The 22928-nt window shown below is 41.9% G+C and overlaps 1 protein-coding gene and 1 pseudogene across 3 annotated transcripts; both read left to right on the top strand.

The window, feature by feature from the left end:
• Positions 1-1455: 1455 nt before the first annotated feature.
• Positions 1456-18973, top strand: LOC127755256 (uncharacterized). 3 transcript variants are annotated; one of them, XM_052280913.1, is made up of 6 exons: positions 6918-7261; positions 11930-12170; positions 14407-14523; positions 15861-15931; positions 16454-16576; positions 17962-18028. In XM_052280913.1, the coding sequence occupies exons 1-6, from the start codon at positions 6918-6920 to the stop codon at positions 18026-18028; spliced, it is 963 nt and encodes a 320-aa protein (XP_052136873.1). The 3 variants fall into 3 exon arrangements, 1 of the variants encoding a protein (XP_052136873.1); XR_008012981.1 differs by lacking the exons at positions 6918-7261; positions 14407-14523; positions 15861-15931; positions 16454-16576; positions 17962-18028 and adding an exon at positions 1456-2398 and having other exon boundaries at positions 11930-12012; XR_008012982.1 differs by lacking the exons at positions 6918-7261; positions 11930-12170; positions 14407-14523; positions 15861-15931; positions 17962-18028 and adding an exon at positions 18710-18973 and having other exon boundaries at positions 16486-16576.
• Positions 18974-20788: 1815 nt separating this feature from the next.
• Positions 20789-22843, top strand: LOC127755711 (uncharacterized; annotated as a pseudogene).
• The last annotated feature ends 85 nt before the right edge of the window (positions 22844-22928 follow it).

Here is a 22928-nt window from a genome sequence, read left to right as displayed (position 1 = left end):
GAGAAAAGTATAATGATGATAATATAACTAAATAGTTTTATTTTAATATTACCTATATTGAATATTTTATAGTAAATCTGATTTTTGTTACCATTTTGAGATCCATCCAATGATCATTTATGTATTCTAGCTAATGAGTTGAATATGATAGATGGAGCAAAACAACAACAACAATGGTACTAGTCAGGATGGAAATAATACTAGTAATGGTGCCACTGGATCAATAATTCCTAGTGCAAGTAGTCAAGACCCTTGGGCTAACTTACTCGCGAATATATTGGGCAAGCAACAGGAAACCCAACAACGACAGATGGAGATTTTAGAACGTACTACTAAAAGTGATGCTAAACGGAGTGGACTTGGGGAATTTCAGAAATTGAAGCCACCAACATTTTCAAGAAGGAAAAAGTACGAATTACCCCCTCAACAATTACGGTCGTCCGATTTTTAACCCTGAACTCCAATACCAGTTATTTTTAACCCTGAACTTTACAAACCGGATGAATTACCCCCCTAGATCGATCTAGGGTGGTTTCGGTCCTACGTGGATGCACACGTGGCAGTCTGGTCAGCCAAAACAAAAGAAAAATATATAGGACCCACTTGTCAGCCACAACAAATAAATATGGTGGGGCCCACTGTCTGCCCAACCCTCCTCTTCTCCCCCTCCTCTTTGCCCCTTCCCTTCTTCTCTCCATCTCCGTGGAGCTCGCCGTCGAACTCGATTCTCGCCGCCTCCACGGCGAGCTCGCAGCGGCGGCCGACCCGCTCACGAGCGCCCGCTCCATCTCTGGCACCACGGAGGAGGAGCACAAGCGCCCGCTCCCGCTCCCGCCGCGCCCGCCGCACGAGCGCTCCCGCCACACCCGCCGCCACTGCTTCCCCTACCTGCCCTAGAGGGCGCCGTCGCCACCGTCACTTCCCCGCCACCACCCCCGTTCGACCTGGAGGGCGCCGTCATCGCCGCCGCTTCCCCGCCTGCCCTGGACGCCGCCGCTTCCCCAGCCCGCCCTAGACGCCGCCGTCGCCGCCACCGCCGCCACTTCCCCAGCTTGCCCTGGAAGCCGCCGCTTCCCTAGCCCACCCTGGACGCCGCCGTCGCTTCCGCAGCCGCCCTGGACGCCACCGCCGCCGCTTCCCCCGGCCGCCCTGGAGAGCGCCACCACCGCGCCGCTTTCTATTTGGCCTGGAGGAGATGAAGAGAGGGGAAAGTGGAAGAAATACATGATCATGACATGTGGGACCACCTAATATTGCTGATTGGATTTCCACGGCGGTGCCACGTGTATGCCACGTAGGACCAAACCGCTCCGGATTGAATCAGGGGGGTAATCCGATTTCAATAGTTTGAGGTTTAATATGTCTGGTTTTGTGGTTTTTTTTGGGGGGGGGGGGGTAATTCATACTCTCGCAATAGTTCAGGGGGTAATTCATACTTTTTCCTTTCAGGAATTGCCAATCCACTTGAAGCGGAAGTTTGGATAGTAGCAATGGAAAAGGCATTTGAAGCTATGGGTTGTACAGATAAAGAAAAGATTACATATGCTACCTATATGCTTCAGTCTAGTGCTTTTGAATGGTGGGATGCTCACAAAAAGTCATATTCGGAACGTATCTCTATTACATGGGAATTATTCAAAGAAGCTTTTTACAAGAAATATTTTCCAGAAAGTGTGAAGAGAATGAAGAAGGAATTTCTAGAGCTTAAGAAAGGTAATAAATCTGTAGTAGAATATGAAATAGAATTTTCGAGACTTGCAAGATTTGCTCCTGAATTTGTACAAACGGACGGCTCTAAAGCTCGACGATTTGAAAGTGGATTACGCCAACCTCTCAAAAGGCGCGTCGAAGCCTTTGAATTAACCATATTCAGGGAGGTAGTAAGTAAAGCACAACTTCTTGAGAAGGGGTATCATGAACAAAGAATAGAACACGGACAACCCCAAAAGAAATTCAAGACAAATAATCAACAAAACCAGGGAAGATTCCGTGGAAACTACTCTGGACAAATGCAGAGGGAATCTTTAGAAAATCAAGACAGAAAATGTCCAATATGCCAAGGTAGCCATGTTCCATCAATTTGTCCTAATCGGTGGGGAAGGTGCTTTGAGTGTGGAGAAGCAGGACATACTAGGTACCTTTGTCCTCTGTTACAGAAGGGTAAAAATCGAGTTAATTGAACTACTCAGCCAAGTACTAAAGTATTGACTTCAGTACCGTCGCTTTATTTACCTGGACCATCTTCAGCAAATAATAATGGGCCAAATCAAGGAAAGCCACCTGCAAATACTAATACTACATGAGGAATACGGTCGAATAATTCACAAGGTGGGAATCGCGCTTGGGGTATACAACTTAACTAAGAGCACAACCGAAGAATCCAACACCGTGGTTACAGGTAATGTCTTAGTGTGCTCTTATCCTGGTAAAGTTTTATTTGATTCTGGCGCAACACATTCGTTTATCTCCACCAACTTCGTGAGAAAATACACCATCCCTACTAGTCAACTAAAAGAAAGGATTTGCATAGAAACTCCTTTGGATAGCCAAATAACTAATTTAATTTGCAAATTGCGTCCAATTACTATTGATGGATGGGAATTAACTGCTGACCTCATACCCTTGGATATGCATGATTTTGATATTATACTTGGTATGGATTGGTTATGTAAGAACAAAGCAAATATTGATTGCCATGAAAAACAAATTACACTTAAACCATGGGATCAAAACCAAATTACTTACCATGGAGATTAAAACAATTTACCAAGACCTTTAGTGGCAGAAATCATGAGAAAGGAAGCAAGTTGGGAAGGAATGCCAATTGTGAATGAGTTTCCAGTTTTTCCAGCTGAATTACCAGGATTACCACTAGATCGAGAGATTGAATTTGGTATTGAAATAGGACCAGGAACTACTCCGATTTATTAGGCACCCTACATAATGGCCCCTGTTGAGCTAAAGGAACTAAATGTACAATTAAAAGAATTAGAAGATAAAGGATTCATTCGTCCTAGTGTCTCCCCGTGGGGTGTTCCTGTTCTATTTGTCAAGAAAAAGGATGGAACTATGCGATTATGCACGGATTACCGAGAACTGAATAAGGTGACTATCAAAAACAAATATCCTTTACCAAGGATAGACGATCTATTTGATCAACTACAAGGAGCTCGGGTTTTCTCAAAAATTGATCTTCAATTAGGCTACCATCAACTAAAGATTAAACCTAGTGATATACCCAAGACTGCTTTCCGTGCATGCTATGGACACTATGAATATCTAGTAATGCCATTTGGTTTGACTAATGCACCGGCAGCTTTTATGGATTTAATGAATCGTAAATTCAAGCCTTATCTTGATTAATTTGTAGTGGTATTTATATATAGATGATATTTTGATATATTCCAAGACTAAGGAAGATCATGCAAATCATTTGAGAATAGTACTACAAGACATTGCGAGATCATAAACTATTTGCCAAATTAAAGAAATGCGATTTCTGGATGGATAAAGTATCTTTCCTTGGTCATGTTATTTCGGGTGAAGATATATCAGTGGACCCTGAAAAGGTCAAAACCGTCTCAGAGTGGAAAAGGCCCTCATCGGTAACCGAGATACGAAGTTTTCTTGGGTTGGCAGGATATTACCGTCGATTTATTAGTAACTTCGCTAGAAATGCATCTCCTCTAACCCGGTTGACACAAAAGGGAGTAAAATATGAGTGGACTCAGAATTGCGAAGAATTTACTATTCTTGCCTTGCCTATAATGGGAGAAGAATTTACTATTTACTGTGATGCTTCAAAAATTGGATTAGGTTGTGTTCTCATGCAAAAAGGTAAGGTAATTGCCTATGCTTCGCGTCAATTAAAGCCATACGAGCAAAATTATCCTACCCATGATATGGAATTAGCTGCTGTTATTTTTGCCTTAAAAATCTGGAGACATTACCTATATGGTGAGCATTGTGAAATATTTACTGACCACAAAAGTTTAAAGTACATATTTACTCAGAAGGAATTGAATATGAGATAAAGGGGATGGTTAGAATTATTGAAAGATTATGATTTGAATATTCATTATCACCCTCTGAAAGCCAACATTGTGGAAGATGCTCTAAGTCGAAAAGCTCTTTGTAATATGGCTATTCAGATCACACAGGATCAACATATACTTAGAGACTTGGAAAGATTGGATGTGGAATTAAAGATCCATGAACCCAGAATATTATTACCCATGCTTCAAATAAAGCCTACTTTAGAAGATAATATTCTAGAGAAACAAAGAGACGACAGTGAATTGCAAAAGGCAAAGAAAAATATTGAAGAAGGGAAGGTGTCTGAATTTCGAATTGATCATAATGGTGCTATATGTTTCAAAATAGATTGTGTGTGCCTAACGACCCTGATTTAAAACAGAGAATATTGGAAGAATCACATTTCTCTCCCTATACCATACATCCAAGAAGTACCAAAATGTATCATGAAAATAGAAATTGCAAAATTCATTGCAGAATGTGATATCTGCCAATGCGTAAAAGTTGAACATCAAAGGCCGGCAGGACTGTTACAACCCTTAAGTATTCCACTATGGAAATGGGAAGAAATCAGTATGGACTTTGTTCAAGGATTACCTACCACACCTCCAGGAAATGATAGTATCTGGGTAATAGTGGATCGGCTAACAAAATCTGCTCATTTCATACCCGTTAAAAGCAAATTTTCTTTGGAAAGGTTAGCTAAACTATATGTCAAAGAAATAGTATCTTTACATGGTGTTCCAAGAAGGATTGTGTCAGACAGAGATACACAGGTTCTGTCCAATTTCTAGAAAAGACTACACAAGCCCGTGGGAACAACATTAGATTTCAGCGCAGCGTATCACCCCCAAACCGATGGACAAACTGAAAGGGTGAATCAAATAATTGAAAATATTTTACGATCTTGCATCCTAGAATTTAAAGGATCATGGAAAGAATTTATGCCATTAGCAGAATTTGCATATATCAATAGTTATCAATCTAGTATACAAATGGCTCCGTATGAAGCCTTATATGGAAGGAAATGCAGAACACCTGTTTGCTGGAACGAAGTAGGAGAAAGAAAATTGTTAGGACCGGATATAATACAACAGACAGAAGAAACAATACGACTGATACGGGAACGACTGCAAACAGCTCAAAATAGACAAAAAAAGTTATGCAGATAATAGGAGAAGGGATCTTAACTTTGATATAGGTGACTGGGTATATTTAAAAGTATCACCTATAAAGGGAATTAAGCGATTCGGACTTGGAAAAAAAATAAGTCCCAGATATGTTGGACCATTTACAATTGTCAAGCAAATAGGAGAAGTGCCTTACATGCTAAAGCTACCAGATGCTTTCACCGGGGTACATGATGTATTCCACATCTCCGTGCTTCGTAAATGCCTTCGGAGGCCAAGTGATCAAGTTGAAATTCCTATGGCTGAGTTGTATAACGATTTGACATATCAGGAATATCCTGTTTGTATCTTGGATATTAAAGATCTAAAAACAAGGAACCAAACAATTAGATTTTTAAAGGTACAATGGAGTCATCACACCATGGATGAGGCCACATGGGAGAAGGAAGATGATCTCTAGAAAAAACTAGCCTCAGTTTTTCCATCACCAAGGTATAATAATTTCGAGGATGAAATTTCTAAAGGAGGGAAGCCTGTAGTGCTGCTGCTGCTAATAATAATAATAATAATAATAATAATAATAATAATAATAATAATAATAATAATAATAATAATAATAATAATTTTGTGAACTTAAAGTGTGTTAAGCTTAGAGAAAGATAGAGAAAGAAAGAGAATGGGGGAGGGCAGTATATTTTACTGACCAAAGGGAATAGGATAGACATGCACCAGTGGATAGGAACGTAGTGACCAGTAAAAAAAAACAAATAAATGTCCAGCAGGTGAAAGCTATCCATTCCTCTCATAAACAAGGCAGGTGTCTCATTCGGTCCGAAGAAAGCTGTTGCTATAAAAGCCTACGAAAACCTAGGAATACTACTCACACCATAGAAGCCAGCGTGAGAACAGGGCTGCACAGATCAAGGAGGTAAGTGTATTGTTACATTTTAATAGTGTTCAGACCTAGCAAGTAGCTAGTAATAAGTTAGCTAGATCAGCAAAATTTCTTATGGTACTAGTAAGCTGCTACATTTACCATATTTTTTTTATAGAAATAGGGTGCTTTTATGAACTTGTGTACTAAATGCAGCAGGAGATAGATATATTAGTGTGAAAGGTTAGTACTTCTAGTGGCTAGTATAGAGACTAGGAGTTACTAGCAAGCAGCTGTACTACATGCTGCATGCATGCAGTACTGCGCCCATGCAGCACTGCTAGATTAGATACATGCAAGCATCTACCCCCTCCGTTCCAGAATAAGGCAATTTCTGGCGGGGAGGATTTGTCCCACAAAGAAGCGATTCCAGCCCAAAAAACCAGATATTTTATCTATCGCATCTATCTGTGGGCCATACTACTGAGGGCGGCGACCTCTCTCTCCTCTCACACCACAGAAACATTATCTCTTCCCCTTCCCAGAATTGCCGCCTCTCTCTCTTGCGTACTCCTCTCGTTTCTCTCTCATTCCCAGATCTTTCCCCTTCGCACCTCCATATGCCAAATCGAAGCCGCAAGCTTCCCTCCCTCCCGATCCTCCCCGCACCTCCCTCCCGATCCTCCCCGCACACCCCTCCCCGCTCCACGCCGCTTCCCCTCGCTCCCGCTTCTCCCTTCGATGTTCTGCGTTCACCAGGATGCGGCCGCTCGGATGTGGTGGCAGACAGTTGCGAGGGTTTAGATCCGATAAAGGAGGCGGTTCCGGTGGAAAGATTCGGCTCGGTAGCGGCATTCATGGAAGCGGCAGAAAAAATTATGGTTTTGATTAAAGATACGCGAGCCAAGGCAGAGGAGGCATGCCGTCTTGCGGCTCTTATTCAAGAGGCTACGGCAGGAGGCGGCTCGAATGTGGCAGCGGTATCGGAGCTTTGCAAGGTGGTGGCGACGGCGGGGGATGGAAGCGGTTCGGGTGTGGCAAAGGCATTGGAGGTATGCAAGGCGGTGGATGTGATGCACAAGGAGGTGGCGGCGCCCGCGGATCTGATGCAGGTGGGGACAACAGTGGAGAAGGTGGCTTACCGACCACCTTTTCTAATTCCGGCGCCAAGAGCTGTGGACATTGGCGGTGATGAGGTAGAAAATCCATCCTGCTACCAAAGGTATCTCCCGCTTCATCTCCCTGCCACCAATACGTTCTTCTCATGCAATGAAAACTGCTTTGATGTCACGCCCAGGGATTCGACAACCCGAATCACCGGCTATCTGTGCATTTAACCTCTGTCCAGGCATCAACCAGAGTACACAGATGACAATTTATACAGTTCCACGTCTTACAAAAATAACAAAATAAAACTCATATGCAGCGGAAAAACTAAAGAACTAGACTTAATATTCACAGCAATGCGAAGCTTCCTCCATAACTCCCCAGGCAAACTCTTGACGGCTGGCACAAGCCTAATCTTCATAGAACTCACCATCTGAACCAACTTCTGCTTCGGGGGGATTGGAAAAAAGAAGTAAGACTGAGTACAACCACCGTATTTAACAAGTAATACCTAGGGGAAGGTATGACGCAAGGGTAAACAAAGGATTGGCTCATGATATTTTGCAGTAAAAGCAGCATTTGTAAATCATATGTTGAAAGTAGTAAAACAGTAGATAATTAAGTAGTATTAACATCATCATTGTCCAACGCTAAACCACGTTGCGACAGGCCCAAACCAAAACCACATGAACTACACCAGTTCATTAAGGCAAATTATTAAGGTGAGACTAATCACGGTGAGTTGGTTGACAGCCCAATAACCGCGGACACGGCTATTCGAATAGTTTTACTCTGATAAGAGGTGTACAACTTTACCCACAAGACACGATTCCACACATGAAAACATGCCCCAAAGTACTGCCACGATACTGCAAAGGGGGAAATCGTGAAAAAACCCTCCATATAACCACCCCTAACTAGCACACGCACCTCCGGTTTCTCCCCCACGCCAAAATCCAGGAGCAGGCAGCCCCCGCTCGTGCCTAGGTAAATCGGAAGCAGCATAGACCGCCTCCCGGTCCATCCATACTCCATCACGCTTACCCTTGCCAATGGTGCGCTAGCTAGAAAAGATTATACTTAAGATTCAGCCTGGAGCCCATCTGGCTTGTGGTTAGTACGAGTATATCTTCCAGGGATTCTCGAGAACCGGTCCTTAATTATCTTGGGCACGACCACCAAAGGAAACCATGCATGTGCCCACGACCCACCAAGTAAAGCATATTTTAATTAATTAACCATATGCCAAGAAGGCATAGCAACTGCAAATTAAGGACTATATTATAGTGAATCCCAATGTGAGATAGTTGATCTAAGCATGGCTAAGCAATCCTAGACCAATCATCTTGTCAAATTATTAACCCAAGCTATCAATGACTCAGGGTAACAAAGGCTAAGTATGGGTAAAACCATCCCACATGACATTACAAAAGTAATGCAATTTTGAGAGAAAAGCATGGGTTTTTGCAAATAGGCTCAATATAATCAATGATATATGTATGAATTGCCTTGCTCTTCAGCTGACGGGACCTCGCGACCACTTCAAAATAAACTGGAGCGTCGGAACTGCCAGAGTCTAAACGACAAAAAAGGAACACAATAAATAGAAGCTAAAAAGATACCGAAACAGGAAAAGAAACCAATTTTAATGGATTCTTGACATTTTAACGAATTTACTGCAATTAGAATGGGTTAAAACGGAGCTCAGATTATTTAGTTATGAATATTACAATGTGCTTTGTGTCTTTTACTACTCCCTCCATCTACTTTTAATAGTCATATTTCCAAATCTGAAAAATTTATTTTTGATAAACATATTTCAATCCAACAACCTATCATCTTAATGACTTTCTCGGATTTAATGCGTGACTCTCCATTCTTCCACACAAGATTGGCTACATCGGCATCGAGAAATGTAAATATTAATGAATCGCTTGTTTACGAGGAATGACTAGTAGCATGTTTAAATGGATGATAAGTAGAATTACTTATCCTTGGTCTGTATGCCAAGATGAAATATGACTATCAAAAGTAGATGGAGGGAGTATTAACATAAAGACCTTAGTCAATTGACAGGGATTTAAGCCCAAAAGAACATAGAATCAAAGGATAGATTGACTGGCAAGCGAGCCTCACGAGATACCGACCCAACGAGTCAATTTAACGTGACACGGGATCACCCAAATGATCAACCGAAACCAGCGAATGGAACCGGTGGCTCTGAACCCTAATTGACTCGGGACGGACGAACGAACGAACCACAGGAGAACTCCTCGTTCGTACGAACGAGCGAACGACTCAACAACGACTGTGGCTAAACCTGCGGGATAGACACGATTCACGGTAAAGCCCCGGTACGGCAAACGATTGGCCCGTAGGAACCTAGGGTTGCACCTACGGCTAGACAACTCAACTACCGAGCAATGGGCTAAAGCGGTGGCTAGGTTTTAGCGGCACACAGCTGCGACACGGTAGTGCTAGGGCGGCTCGGCTCGGCGGCACGTGGCGGCGGCGGTGGCTTTGCTAGGCGCGTGGCAGCGGCGGGTCGGCAAGGCGCGGTAGCGGCGACAGCGGCGGCATGACGACTCGGCTCTAGGGCTAGGGCTACGGCAGAAACTCTAGGGACAAGAAAACTTAGCCCTAAAAGGACGGAGAACCTCACCGGAAAAGAACGGCGAGCGGAGGGAGGACGACGGCGGCGGCGGCTGTTCCGGCGGCGAGCTCGGGATAGACGACGACGACGCTAGAAAAGATTGAACGGAAGGAATTAGATAGATGAATTGATGAATGCTGCACCAAATACATCCAAAATAAAGGAGAACGGAGTACCGACGACGCAATGGCGGCTAACGACGGCGGTGGCAGCAAGCGGTGGCGGCGGCTCGCGGTTAGGCAGTGGGCAGCGGCGGCTTGCAGCTAGGACTCGGGAAAACACGAAATAAAAACTAGGGAGGAAGACTTATATAGGGGAGGACTGGATTAGGAAAGGAGGAGTCCTAGAGGGAGTAGGACTAGGAGGGAGGGGAGGGAGTCCGACTCAAAGGGGGAGAGGGGAGGCGCGCGCGTGGGAGAGGGGGAGGGAAAAAGGAAAAAGGAGGGGACTAGGACTTTCCCAACAAGGAAAAACAAGGCGGTGCCGTTCTAGGAAAGGAAAGGAAACGGTCCCGCGAACTGACACGGATACGGTTCGTCATGCAAAATGAACCGCTGACTAAGAGGAGGAGTGAATTGGGCACAATTCACGACCAAAGGAAAAAGAAGAAGATTAACTTGACACTTTTAACTTAGCAACATTGCCTCCGGTGATCTGATATTTACTCTTTAAGTCCTGTTAATGATTTTTAGAGCAAAGAGAATTCGAAAAAAAATTCTCCCTGATAATTCTGATTATTAAATGCATTGTTAACTGGGGTTTTCTCCTGGTTAACCAAAGCAAATTCTTGAAGCTATTTATTAGTGATTTGAAACCTAAGGGAAGGGAAAACTCCAGGTGTGACATTTGAATGGCATTGAAAACTGCTTTCAATGGTGGATGTAGCACAGATGCACGGGGTGTGGTTGCATACCTAATTTTTTGTATGAAAATAACTATTAGGTATAGCAAGTACTATAACATTAGCGTGCCGGTTGGCATGCTTTCTTTATAGTAGTTATTTCAACTTTAATGTTCCATCAAATATTGTATTATCTTGCATATAATTATGAGCATATATAATCTCCTGCAATGTTAATATGGGATTAATTATATATGTTCAAACCAATCTATGTTTCCGGTGGATGATTAATTATATATGTTGAGTTTCTACCAATTTCTTGAGATAATTGAATATTAGAAAGTATTAAGAAAGTAGAAAGTAGGTGGATTTAAATATTAGAAAGGTCTCTGAAAAAATATTAGAAGATTGATAAGTTTCTTTTTTCTAAAAAAGGGACTGATTATAGGCAAAGAATTCATGGGAAGATTGTAACTTACAAAGCTTACCCTCGATAATCCATAATACTCTCTATGTCCACAAATATTAGTTAAGTTGTGGCCTATGGGCGGTCTTTGGGTTCACTCCATCCCTCATTTTTGTAGGTCACTACACCATGTTCCCCTCTCCTTTTCAGTTGAGCTGAAACTAATTTACAGGAGTATACTAGTGTCACACTTGTCACACTTGTTTTGTTCCCTCGTGCATGGCATGACATGATTAATTTGGGACCCCTGCTGGCTTCAGCTAACTAGCTAGCGGCTGTTGCTTGCTTGACCTGTTTATTTTAAAACTACTAGTAACACTAAGAGTAGAATAATCAGTAAGGAGTTCTGAAACCTTGCCCTGAACAGCTTCAGCTTGCTCCAACAGTCCAACTGCACCCACGAATAGTTAGGAGTAGCATTTTCATATATTGCCATTCATAGCCAATTAAATTAACTAGATAATCTTGCTGTTTTTGTATGAGAAATAGCATGGATGCTTAACATTTATTTGGCGCAACTCTTTTTTGATAAGTCACTGGTTTTGATCCCTTAACTAGGGCACACATATATATATATACACTGATGTACTCTGATTTTTAGATATCATTGCCATGATCAGTCCCTTTGGTCTTTACTTCATTTTAGACATTGATTGTTCACATGTTGCATCATTATATAATGGAATCAAAATACATTTTAGTTTGATTCGGTGATAGATTCACCTTTACATCACAAATCGAAATACTTTATTTATATGTTGGAGGTTCAAGTCTCTAACAACTGATCCCATCTTGTATTGGTATTGTGTTTTATCCTTTCCAGGACAATATTAGAAGACGATAGCGACCACAAGCCCCTCTTCGAGAAGGCACTCGTCGGGCAAATCAACATTGAGGATATGAGTGGAAAAGCTAAGGATGTGATCAGCGAGGAGGGGAGCAGCGAGGAGATGAAGGATAGCGACAATGATGTTGGCATGGTCATTGGGGGATATGCGCAAGATCCATACGATGATAGAGGCCTAGAAGAACTCATGCAAGACCAAGATGCCTTGGAAAAATCGGTAAAGAATTTTCTGGAATGTTTTAAGAATACAAAATTTAGATGAATGCTTAAAATTATGTGTTGCTTTTGTGCTGGTTTGGTGGTTATGAATGATGGCCTAACATAGTTGAAGTGCTTAAATTACTTGCGTAACACTGATCTTAACTTATCACATATACAACCTGACATTTAACCAAAAGCTGAAACCATGATAGTGCTTTCCCATATTGCATGATTTATTGCACTTGGTTGGCTAATGTTGTTCTTACCTTATCATATAGCTCAAAACCACAACTAAGTGTATTGGGGAGAATGTCTAGACGCTCTAGCCTCTCTTTACCCATATGAGGAATCTTGTCTCCATTTCCACCATCAGCTTTCATAACCTCTAACAAGCAAGACTGCAATGTTAGAAACACCCTATTTAGCTTGTCATCATAGACCTGAAATTACTGCTCAACATTATCTATTAGGTCATCCATATTCTTGGATATCCTTCTATATGTTAATGATTGTAGAGACGCAAAAAACCCAAGATCTAGTGCATTCATATATGGGGAATTAGGAGGTTGATGCATGAGTTGAATGTCAAACCCTGTTTGGGAAATTGCATAGGCAAATTGAGTATCATCCACTGGGACATGAGAGGGAGCATTATCCTGCTGAATCCATATAGTGTTGTGTGCTTCTTCTCGAGGCCAACTTGCTATAATAGCAGGTAGGACTTTAGCAATCAGAAATGACCTTACGGTATCTTGATCAACCTTGATTGTCTTGGTGACTAGAGTCCCCCTTCATCTATTATGACTTGTCCTTTGAGCTGGTTCCTAAGTAGTACAATAATCAAGTTAGATTAACAATTAATTTTTAGATCAAATAATTAATTTTCAGATCAAATCACTAAGTAAAAATGCATATATGAAGAGGTTATAGTATCTTTCTGGTGAAAGGCCACAAGCCTATCTTGCCATCAAAAGTGCAGATACCTTCTTCATTGTATCTAGACCTAGCAACTGCTGCCGAGAACATCACTTTATCAATAGAATTTTTGTTTTGGACAGGTCTGTATGTATCATCCTCCCAATTGACCATGTAAATGGTTCTTGTCCTTTTAGTTGTATTGAACCATTTTTCATCTATGTCCACAATGTTTCGCATATCAATGAACTTGGGTTCATTTGGCAAAGTATGCCAATTTAACATGGAAAGACACCACCGCAGCCTTGATTGTTTATTCTCTTCCTTCAACAATGGCTTTAGTGTGTTTGAGTGACGTCTTAGCAGCCCTTCTATCAACATCCTGTGCAGCGTGTTCTTTGGTATACCTGAGGCTGATGCAAATGACCGTAAAGTGCTCCTTAGTTGCAAGGGAACATTAGCAACATCTGTCAGGTTGATTTCATTCTTTTTGCGACCACAATTCTTTTTTTTCCTAGACCTTACATCGATTGGTATTCCCTTGGCACGACATTGCTTCACTCTTCACCAAATAGCTTGCACTCTAGCCCTTTTCACATTAAACATTGCTGCAACTTCAGTTGTAGCATTTTTTCTTAGGGTTCCATTGTTAGTTTTTCCAGCCAATGCTGCATATATTTGTTGCCTTTGTATTTTGGTCAGATTTTTGTTTTGTTGTTCATCTTCCTGATCTGAATCATCCAACTCCTCTTGTTCGAAAACAACTTCCACATCACCCGCATACACGCCATACTCTTGCATGTCTACAACAACAATTATACGGTTAGTCATATGTACCAATTCAGAATTTTAATATTTTATTGTCATGGATCAACATGCTTGCAACATTATGGCATAACTTTTTAGGTTCACCACGTGGTTTTATTTGTAATATGATTTAACCATACATATCAGATCTAAGTGAGACAGAGAGACATTAACACAATTTAGTTTATGTGCTTTCTTTCCGACTGCTGTGGTAGTGAACCAATTGACATGACAATTGTATGTAAATACAAGATATCAATGTATTTATTGGTCAATCTCCTTATTCTTTGTGACATACTATGTGCTGAAATGTCTAATTTACAATCCTTAATTGTTATTGCAACTAATACAACCAATGACACGGCTGGACTATTGTAGGTAGTTGGCATGATATAATATTACTACTAATTAAAAACATGGTTTTAGATAAATAATATTATTCTTCAATGATCCTTTGGGTAAAACCACATTTTATCATTTTTTTTGTAAGTCTGATATTCATGAAAGGGTTTACCTGGATGCATTTGTAGGTCTTCCTCATCGGCATCAAAGTTGAGATCAAAAGGAAAGGCATTATGGTTATGACCTCCATTTACTTGCAGAACTTGATCCATGGCATCAGCATCATCTACAATAACAAATACCATGTGAGTACCATGTTGTTGGTATTTCTTAACGTTAGAGATAGAATCCGCAAGCGCACAGAAGATACAGATGTAGCACTTCACCTGGGAGTATTCCAGAGTATCGATTTCCATAGGGAACGTGTGAGTTCAACTCATCGTCAGGTTCATCCAAGGACACAAAGCTAATGTGGGCAGAGGGTATAGAGGATTTCCTAATGAGAAAGTGTCTAGGGAAAGCTTAATTTTAATCCTAACGCAATACTTCAGGCACTGGCAACCCGCTGTTCCCAGATGTTGCTCTATTACGTACCTGGACAGGGAGGACTTAAGTTCTCTTGAGGGCTGTCACCACCTCTACACCTACCTCAAACGTACTGTGGGATATGCAGCAACCACTGGAAATTAATTACCTAGACACCGCGTCTACGCAATTAATAATACTCTAGTGCCGATCAAACACTAAAGCAATCACTATAAATTAATAAACTATAATGAACAATGATCCTGTACGCTAATTAGGAACTAACCAAAAAGTAATTCTCACTAAGTAAATCTTAATTACTCAGAATGATATTTCTATTAAAGCAGAGTAATTAACAAGATACAAAAGTAAGAGAAGATTACCGACAACTCCGTAATTCCTCCGATTTTTTCTACCTTACTCTCTCCCTAATCTAATATACAATAAAGTATACTAGAGCCTCTTATAATTCAGCTCATGCTTTAGTGTGTGTGAGAATGAGGGAGGAGAGGGGTATTTATAGTGTGGAGGTGACTTGAGAGAGTGGAGATCCTTCAAGCATCCAAAGAGCATCTTCTCTCTTGTGTTGCCAAGTGTCCATGTTATGACGGTTTTTACCGGTGAAAATGGCCATAACCGTCATTGGTAAGCGGATTGCTACCAAACGCAACTTGGGCCTGGGCCAACGGCCTTCGTGAGGGTTCATCCGTACTCAGGGTTCAGCCGAACCTGGGACGGCTCCGTTCGCTTCGGTTTTCGGCCTGGACACTCATTTTAGGCCCCTAAATCCATTGGTATGAATGTTTGGTCCATTTGGAGGTGTTTAATTAGGTTTCTGGGTCCAAAACTCCATAACTTCGGATACGAGTTTGATTCTCCTCCACCTTCATGTATATTTTCTCTCAACTTTGGTAGTTTGTCACCTGCATAGGAATATACAGCAACACTCATGGGAATTGTTAGAAATAAACTCTACCACTATATTGGATGTTTTATATTTATGGTCTTATGTAAGTATTGACGGCATTAATTCAGTACTTAACAGCCGTTAACACATGTCCAAAAACAATAATTTTTGCATGCAGATTATTCTATATTGATCCATGGTTCCATGCAGATTATTCTATATTGGTCCATGGTTCCATATATCGTGCTGAAGTTCAGAGCTCTTTGCGCACAACATTGGAGGTACAATCTAACTTTCTTTTATAGTACTAGCTGAAATTATGACATTAGAAAGGAAGATACAAAAGTTGTTTGTTTTTTATTCCAGTTCATGATTTTACAAATAGACGAAAACAGTGGTCTTGCTTTCTGATTTCTCATGTTTATTCCTACTTTATATTAAGATGATGTTGCTTGAGCTACAAACAATTTAGCTCAATACCAGTACTGTAAAGGAAATTATCCATGTAGAATCTAGCATATCATGGTTAGTTGTAGGTAGATACATGTATAAATATCAAAGACAGAATTGAGTTGGTAAATATCAAAGAAAAAAAATCAAGTCGTAATTGTTTTCTCAAACTTATCAAAGATCAATTTTGTTCCAAGAAGATAGCAATTGCATCAATGCACATGTTATAGATCATTTTTACAGAGAAATGGTAAAGATTTTAGAGTGATTTATGCAAGCCATATCTACAAAGATCAATTGTTTTCTATTCATGTTTACAAGGTTACCTGGATGTATTTCTCCTTGATGGTCAGATGCATACAAGTTGATATCAAAAGGAAGCACATGGATGGCACCTCTGTGGAGATCACCTCCAAGCTGGTCATTCTCTTGATCAGCCACTACTGCTTCTTCAGCCATTGCTTCATTGAGATTAGGTACAGCCTGTTCATCTCCCTCATCTAATGGTATATCTATACTTCTAAAGCTGGCTGGAGATCCAGCCAGCTGATTGGACCACGTGTCCTTCCTCATCTTGCAAATAAATTCCGATTTTATGTAATAAGAAAATCAGGATATTTTACGGTGCTAACGGAGAAGTTGCCCATTCAGGTTTCTAAATCTCTCTAATCTCGCCTCTCACGATTCACACTTCTACAATTATCACGAACCTACAGGTCCCAGTGTCCGTCCGTCAGTTTGGGCTGGACCAAACGTTTCATAGCAATTTTGAATGTACAAAATTAAACAATAGTTGTCTGCGCGCTCACTTCAGATAGTTATATAAGCCTTCATTAAACTTATTTTTCATGCTCACATACTAAAAACCAATATTTCTAAATCTAATGTTTTATACATAAATATATGGCTATGTTCTTTTCCCTACTTTTCCAACTCGCTCCCTCATTTTCCACGCGCACACTTTTCAAACTACTAAACGGTGTATTTTTTTAAAAAAAAATTATACGAAAGTTGCTTTAAAAAGTTATATTAATTTATTTTTCAAAAAAATAATAAATACTTAATTAATCAAAAGAAAATATGTCGCTCCATTTTGCATGCGCGGATTGTGAGTCCCGAACACACTCATATGAACCAACGGGTTAGATATTAAGCGCGCCGTTTGGTGCGCATATTTTCTACTCCCTCCGTCCCTTAATATAAGGGATTTTGACATTTTGCTTATACTGTTTGACCATTTGTCTTATTCAAAAAATTTTAGAATTATTATTTATTTTTTTGTGACTTACTTCATTCTCCAAAGTACTTTAAGCAGAACTTTGCACAAATTTTTTTGTATTTGCACAAATTTTTTGAATAAGACGAGTGGTCAAACAGTGCAAGCAAAATGTCAAAATTCCTTATATTAGGGGGATAGAGGGAGTAGTTTAGATCTAAAGCCATGGATGTGTTTTTGCAGAGTTATGAAGGGATAAAGTGGGAGGGAAACTTGTGTTTTTGCAGAGTTATAAAGTGATAAAGTGGGAGGGAAACTTTTGATTTGAAGCTTGTAGGGTTTGTTGTGGTGGGGTGTGCTAAATTTGTATTACTTCCTGCCAATTAAGTGGCGCTTAACTCTTCATTCAAATTTTTTGGCACCTGGCGCCCTATGTCTGCCTGTGTGTTGGTAATGTCTGCATGTGTGCAGCAGAAATAGGAGTATGGAGTACTACTACCATTTTATTAATGTCTGCATGTGTGACAGCAGTAGTAATATTAATTCAACTTGCACTATTTTATTTGTAGCTAATGATTGGGTGTACTTTTTCTGAGGGTAGTTTAGACTTTTGCTATTTGTCCTAAAACTACCTTGGGCTTCCAGGAATCCCTTCTTTCTGGGACGGAGGGAGTACATACTACTACAAGTTGGTTTTCTTTCTCCAGTATAGTCACATCAACTAGCTATCTATGGTGCTAGTAGCTGATGTCAGTAGCTAATGTCCTGCATGACAAATATAAATATAAATTAATACCCAAGACCTATATATTTGATTAGGTGGGACGCAGAGGAAGAATAACAGAATACAAGGCAAGACTGTGCCCATCAACTATTTTACTTAATCATCTCTAACTAAATTCGTTTACCTGTATTATATATTGGCATGATGATACTAACAATCTAACAGTAAATATTATTAACACCCGAATAATAAATTGATGATTTTATCAGTGAGAATAATAACGTCATAATCATGGAACGTGATTGTGATACTTAGCCTGAGACGACCGATACCTGAAACAACGATATCGGGTCAGCTGATATCAGTGTGAGAGAAGGAATGCATCACACAAGTAGGGAATTCGGCGGTGTGATTCTCAGATGAGGTTATCACTAGTTGGAAAAAATGGATTGAAGGAACGAGATTATGACGATTATTTTAATACCTATGTAGAGTGTATTTAAGTCACTTACTATGTTTAATGTTTTTTTAATATATTTTTCGGCCGTTAATTAATATCCATGGACAGTAATATTCTTCTTTAAAAAAATATGCATATAAAAATTTATGTACTAATCTCGCTGAGTATGTTTCACATACTCATATATTATTACTATTTGATGTGCGCAGAAACTAGTCAAGATGTGATGTCAGAGGGAAATGGTGACACGCAAACCTAGTGGAGAGTGTGGCCTACTTAGTCTTTAGAGGCATACAAGAGGACATACCTGCATGCTAGGTATAGGTATCGTCCTGGTGATAATAAGTTGGTCAGTGAACCAACCGATGTATTATGCAATGTAGCAGGTGAAAAATAAAGAGAAAATTCCCCATGTACCCATGAAAGTTCACCTAATCCTTTATATGCCCCTGAATTTTGCTCATTCCCTTACATACCCCTGAATTTTAGTTTGGATCCCTTCCACGCCCTTTTCGCTAGTTGACTGTTAAATTTTTATGAAAAGGTCCATTTTGCCCTTTGCTATGAAGAAACATAATAAATTAATAGAGTACATTGTTGGAGTGTAGAAATTTGTTGGATGAGAGTATTATATTTACGAGTTTGTTATGCACCATATTATTTCTGACTATTTTAATTTTAGATATCACATAAATGTTAATATTTATTTATTAGTTATTAAAAGTTTTTTATGTAGCATATGTGTTTTGATAGTAATACAATAGATTTGTTGTATAAGACAAATATATTTATATGCCACATAAGCAACTTTAATAACTAATAAATAAGTATTAATTTTTTATGTCATATCTAAAAGTATATTTATCGCAAATAATATGGTGTATAACTAACTCATAAATATAGTAGTCCCATCTAAAACAATTTTACGCTCCAACAATACACTCTATTAATTTATATGCTTCTTCATAGCAATGGGCAAACTGGGCTTTTTCATAAGAATTTAACGGTCAACTAGCGGAAAGGGTATGGAAAAGATCCAAACTAAAATTCATGGGTATGTAAGGGAATTAACAAAATTCAAGGGCGTAAAAGGGATTAGGTGAAATTTCAGGGGTACACAAGGAATTTTCTCAAAAATAAATGGAACCACGGCTGTAGGTGTCAAAGCTCCAGTTGTGATGGTTAGACATTACACCTTGCCTTGTATCCTTATGGACATATATATAAATATTTAGTATATATATATATGCTTATAAGGATACGGCAGGTTGTCAAGGAAAAAAAAGAAAAAAAAATTAGGTCATGACAAAGACCTTACTTTTACTTTTGTTCCAGTATTCGCTTAAGGATAGGAATATCGTAGTCATATCAGACTTATGATAGGAGTGGTATTGAAGGAAAACCACATGATAGCTTGGTACTCATCTACCTAATATTCTAGAAGCATGTGTTTTTATTTGGGAAAGAGATTCTGATTCAAACCCAATTCCGAGAATGAAATAGCTTGCTGTATGATAGAACCTGGCTGGTTCTGTTGGAAAGTCAGGCAATATTTGGAAAATCCTATGCTGGTTCTGTTGTTGTGCAAGAAACTATTGCCTTACTTTATGATGAGTTTTCCCCTTGTGTTGCAACAACCAAATTCCGTTTTGTTCCAAGCAAGACCTATTCCTTTCCAAATTCGTACTTATGCAAAGCTTTAGGGGTCTAGAGAAGGGTTAATTTGATCCGTGCCATCGTAACTATGCCTATTCAGATAAATGCCATTACAATTCGTCTATTCATAGTTGTGCCACTTAAATTTTACAAAATTAGAACCATACCATCGCCGTCACGTTTTCCATCATCTTCCCCATCTACACGTGTGACCCAACATTCAGATTCATCTTTTTCTTTCACCTTCTTTGTCTTCTTCCTTCCCAAATTGCTATGTTCTTCTCAATCACAATCAGAGATCAAAGGAACAAACGAACAAACACTACTACAACATTGATTTTCCTGGACGTCCCCCCTTTTTGTTTCCATGCGGTCGTAAGTGGAACCGCACGGAAAAATAAGGAACCGGCGCTGGGGTGTCGCCCGCATGGAAAAATCAATTTTCCCGTGCGGGCGTCCTAACCCAACCACACGGGTTATTCCTATCTCCTTTCCCTCTCAACCACTTCAAAATTTTCCTTTCTCTCTCCTCCTTTTTCCCTTTTTCCCGTGCAACCTCAACCACTCCCACCTCTACCTTATCTCTTCTCCCTCAACCACTCCCCATCCACCTCTCTTTCTCTCTACCTTATCTCTTCTCCTCTTCTCTCCGGCTTCCCACCGGTCTCCTCCCCGGCTGGCTTCCCCTCCTCCTTCCCCCTCCCCTAGGCGAGGCGGTGGCTGGGCGCGGCGGCGGCCTGGGCGACGGCGGCGGTGGGGTGCGACGGTGGCAGCTGGGCGAGGCGGCCGGGCCGACGCCTCCTCTCCTCCTCCTGTGCATGGCGCCGACGCCTCCTCTCCTCTAGGTGGCTCTCGGCGGTGGGGTCGATGGCGGCTGGCGGGCGCAGCAGCGATGGGCGGGCGCGGTGGGCGGACGTGGGGAGGCGGCGGCTGGGAGCAGCGTGCGCACGGCCGACGACGACGACGAGGCGGCGGCCGGAAGTGGCGTGTGCGCGACGACGACGTCGACGGCAAGGTGGCGGCTGGGAGCGGGCCGACGATGACGAACAGACCAGACGGCGAGCCGGCCACGACAGCAAGTGGGCGAGGCGGCGACTAGGCGAGCCGGGCGCTGGGCGCGGCCGCGACCAGGCCAGGCGGCGAGCTGGGCGCGGCGGCGGCTGGGCGAGCCAGGCACGGCAGCGAGTGGGCGAGCCGTGCGAGGCGGCGAACCAGACGCGGCGGCGGCCCAGATGACGACGTCGACGAGGCGGCGGCAGCAAGCGACCGAATTCGCTTTTTTTTTATTTTTGGTTTTTTTATTCCGTGCGGTCGGTATAACACAACCGCACGGGATAATCGGTTATCCCGTGCGGTTGGACCGCCCGCACGCGAAAATGCTGATTTTCCCAGACGATTGGCTCCAGGCGGACCGGACAGCCGCACGGAAAAGTCAAAATGCCCGTTTGGAAAAATCTTGATTGTAGTAGAGAAAAACACAGAGAAACATGTAGAACAAAGGGCTGCAAGATTCTTGCCAACTACAGTGAAGGCAGGGATGTGGCGGCTGTTAGCACTAATCATGACTTGTACATGTATTAGAATATTTTGCATGTGTTGTCGTGCATAGATCGGTAGAGGTGCGCGCGTGTGTTGCATGTAGGAGTTAATTTAATTAGTGGAATAACTAGATGCATGGAATTAGCAAGTAGTTAGTTAGTTGTATGCGTGATTAGGTGGTCAGGCTGGTAGACCGCTTCATGTGGATCATGGAGTTAGTGAGTCTGTTGTGCATGAGTTCGTGGCTCGTGCAGGCCGTGCGTACGTGCGCGTATGACCTGGGGAGTAGGCGCTCCCGTATGTGCATGTGAGGAAGACTAGCTAGCTATATAAGCTATGTAATCATCTGTTTACGTGTGTGTTAATTAACAAAGAAAAGAGGAAAGGCATTAGTTGCCGCAAAAGCTAGTGTGTCTGCTTTCTTTGTGTTTATCCAACGAGCTCTCGTGTGAGTTTGCTGCTTGTGTGAGTGTGAGTTCGTTGTTTCCTGGGCCAAAGCTAACAGCGGCTGCGTCCGCGGGTGGCGGAGGCAGAGCCGCAAGAACGGGCTCCGGACTGGAGCTTGCTTGCTAGCACAGGAAGATCGATGCACAAAACTGCACAACGAGGAGCACACGACAGCGACTGCAGCGATGGTTAATCTCCCCTTTGCTGACATGGCCCACAAGACGGGACTGGCGCGATGGGCACATCGGGCTGGACATGCCGGAGATTCGCCCGATGGAGCTGCCGCGTCCATGGTGTGCAGGCGTGCAGCCGCTGGCACGCCGTCCTCACCTCGTAGGTGAACTCCTCCTCGGCGCCGGCGACATGGTCGGGGCGGATGCACGCCATGCACATGGCAATGCCACCGCGCTCCTGCGTGTAGCTGAGGTGGAAGATCCTCCCGTCGTCAGCGCAAAGGATGGTCGGCGACTGGACGGGCACCACCACCGCCGAGGGGGCCCCTGCCATATCGCGTGGTCAGGTGGCACCCCAGGAAGTCGGCTATAGGCGGAGAAGCTGCAGCGGCAGATCGGGCAGAAGCAGGACTCGTGCTCGCAGGAATGACGGACAGCCATACTTGTGGTTCTTGCAAGAGATGGGGAAGGAAGAATATAAGGTAAGGTGAAAGGAAGAAGATGAATCTTAATAGGTGGGTCCCACATGTATGTGAGGAAGAAGATGGAAAACGTGATGGCATGGCATAATTCCAAATTTTCAATTTTGTAAAATTTGAGTGGCACAGTTACA

Source organism: Oryza glaberrima, chromosome 11, assembly GCF_000147395.1.
Source record: "Oryza glaberrima chromosome 11, OglaRS2, whole genome shotgun sequence".
Lineage (NCBI taxonomy): Eukaryota > Viridiplantae > Streptophyta > Magnoliopsida > Poales > Poaceae > Oryza > Oryza glaberrima.
Note: the sequence above shows the minus strand (reverse complement) of the source record. Positions and strands in the feature narration are given on the sequence as shown.

What these genes read in the sequence shown, in the direction of transcription:
- LOC127755256 (XM_052280913.1), top strand. Translation starts at nt 6,918, where the DNA reads ATGGTTTTGATTAAAGATACGCGAGCCAAGGCAGAGGAGGCATGCCGT. An exon ending in CTTTGCGCACAACATTGGAG is followed by an intron (nt 15,932 to 16,453) that starts GTACAATCTAAC and finishes CTTGATGGTCAG; the next exon opens with ATGCATACAAGTTGATATCA. An exon ending in CATTGCTTCATTGAGATTAG is followed by an intron (nt 16,577 to 17,961) that starts GTACAGCCTGTT and finishes TTGGGCTTCCAG; the next exon opens with GAATCCCTTCTTTCTGGGAC.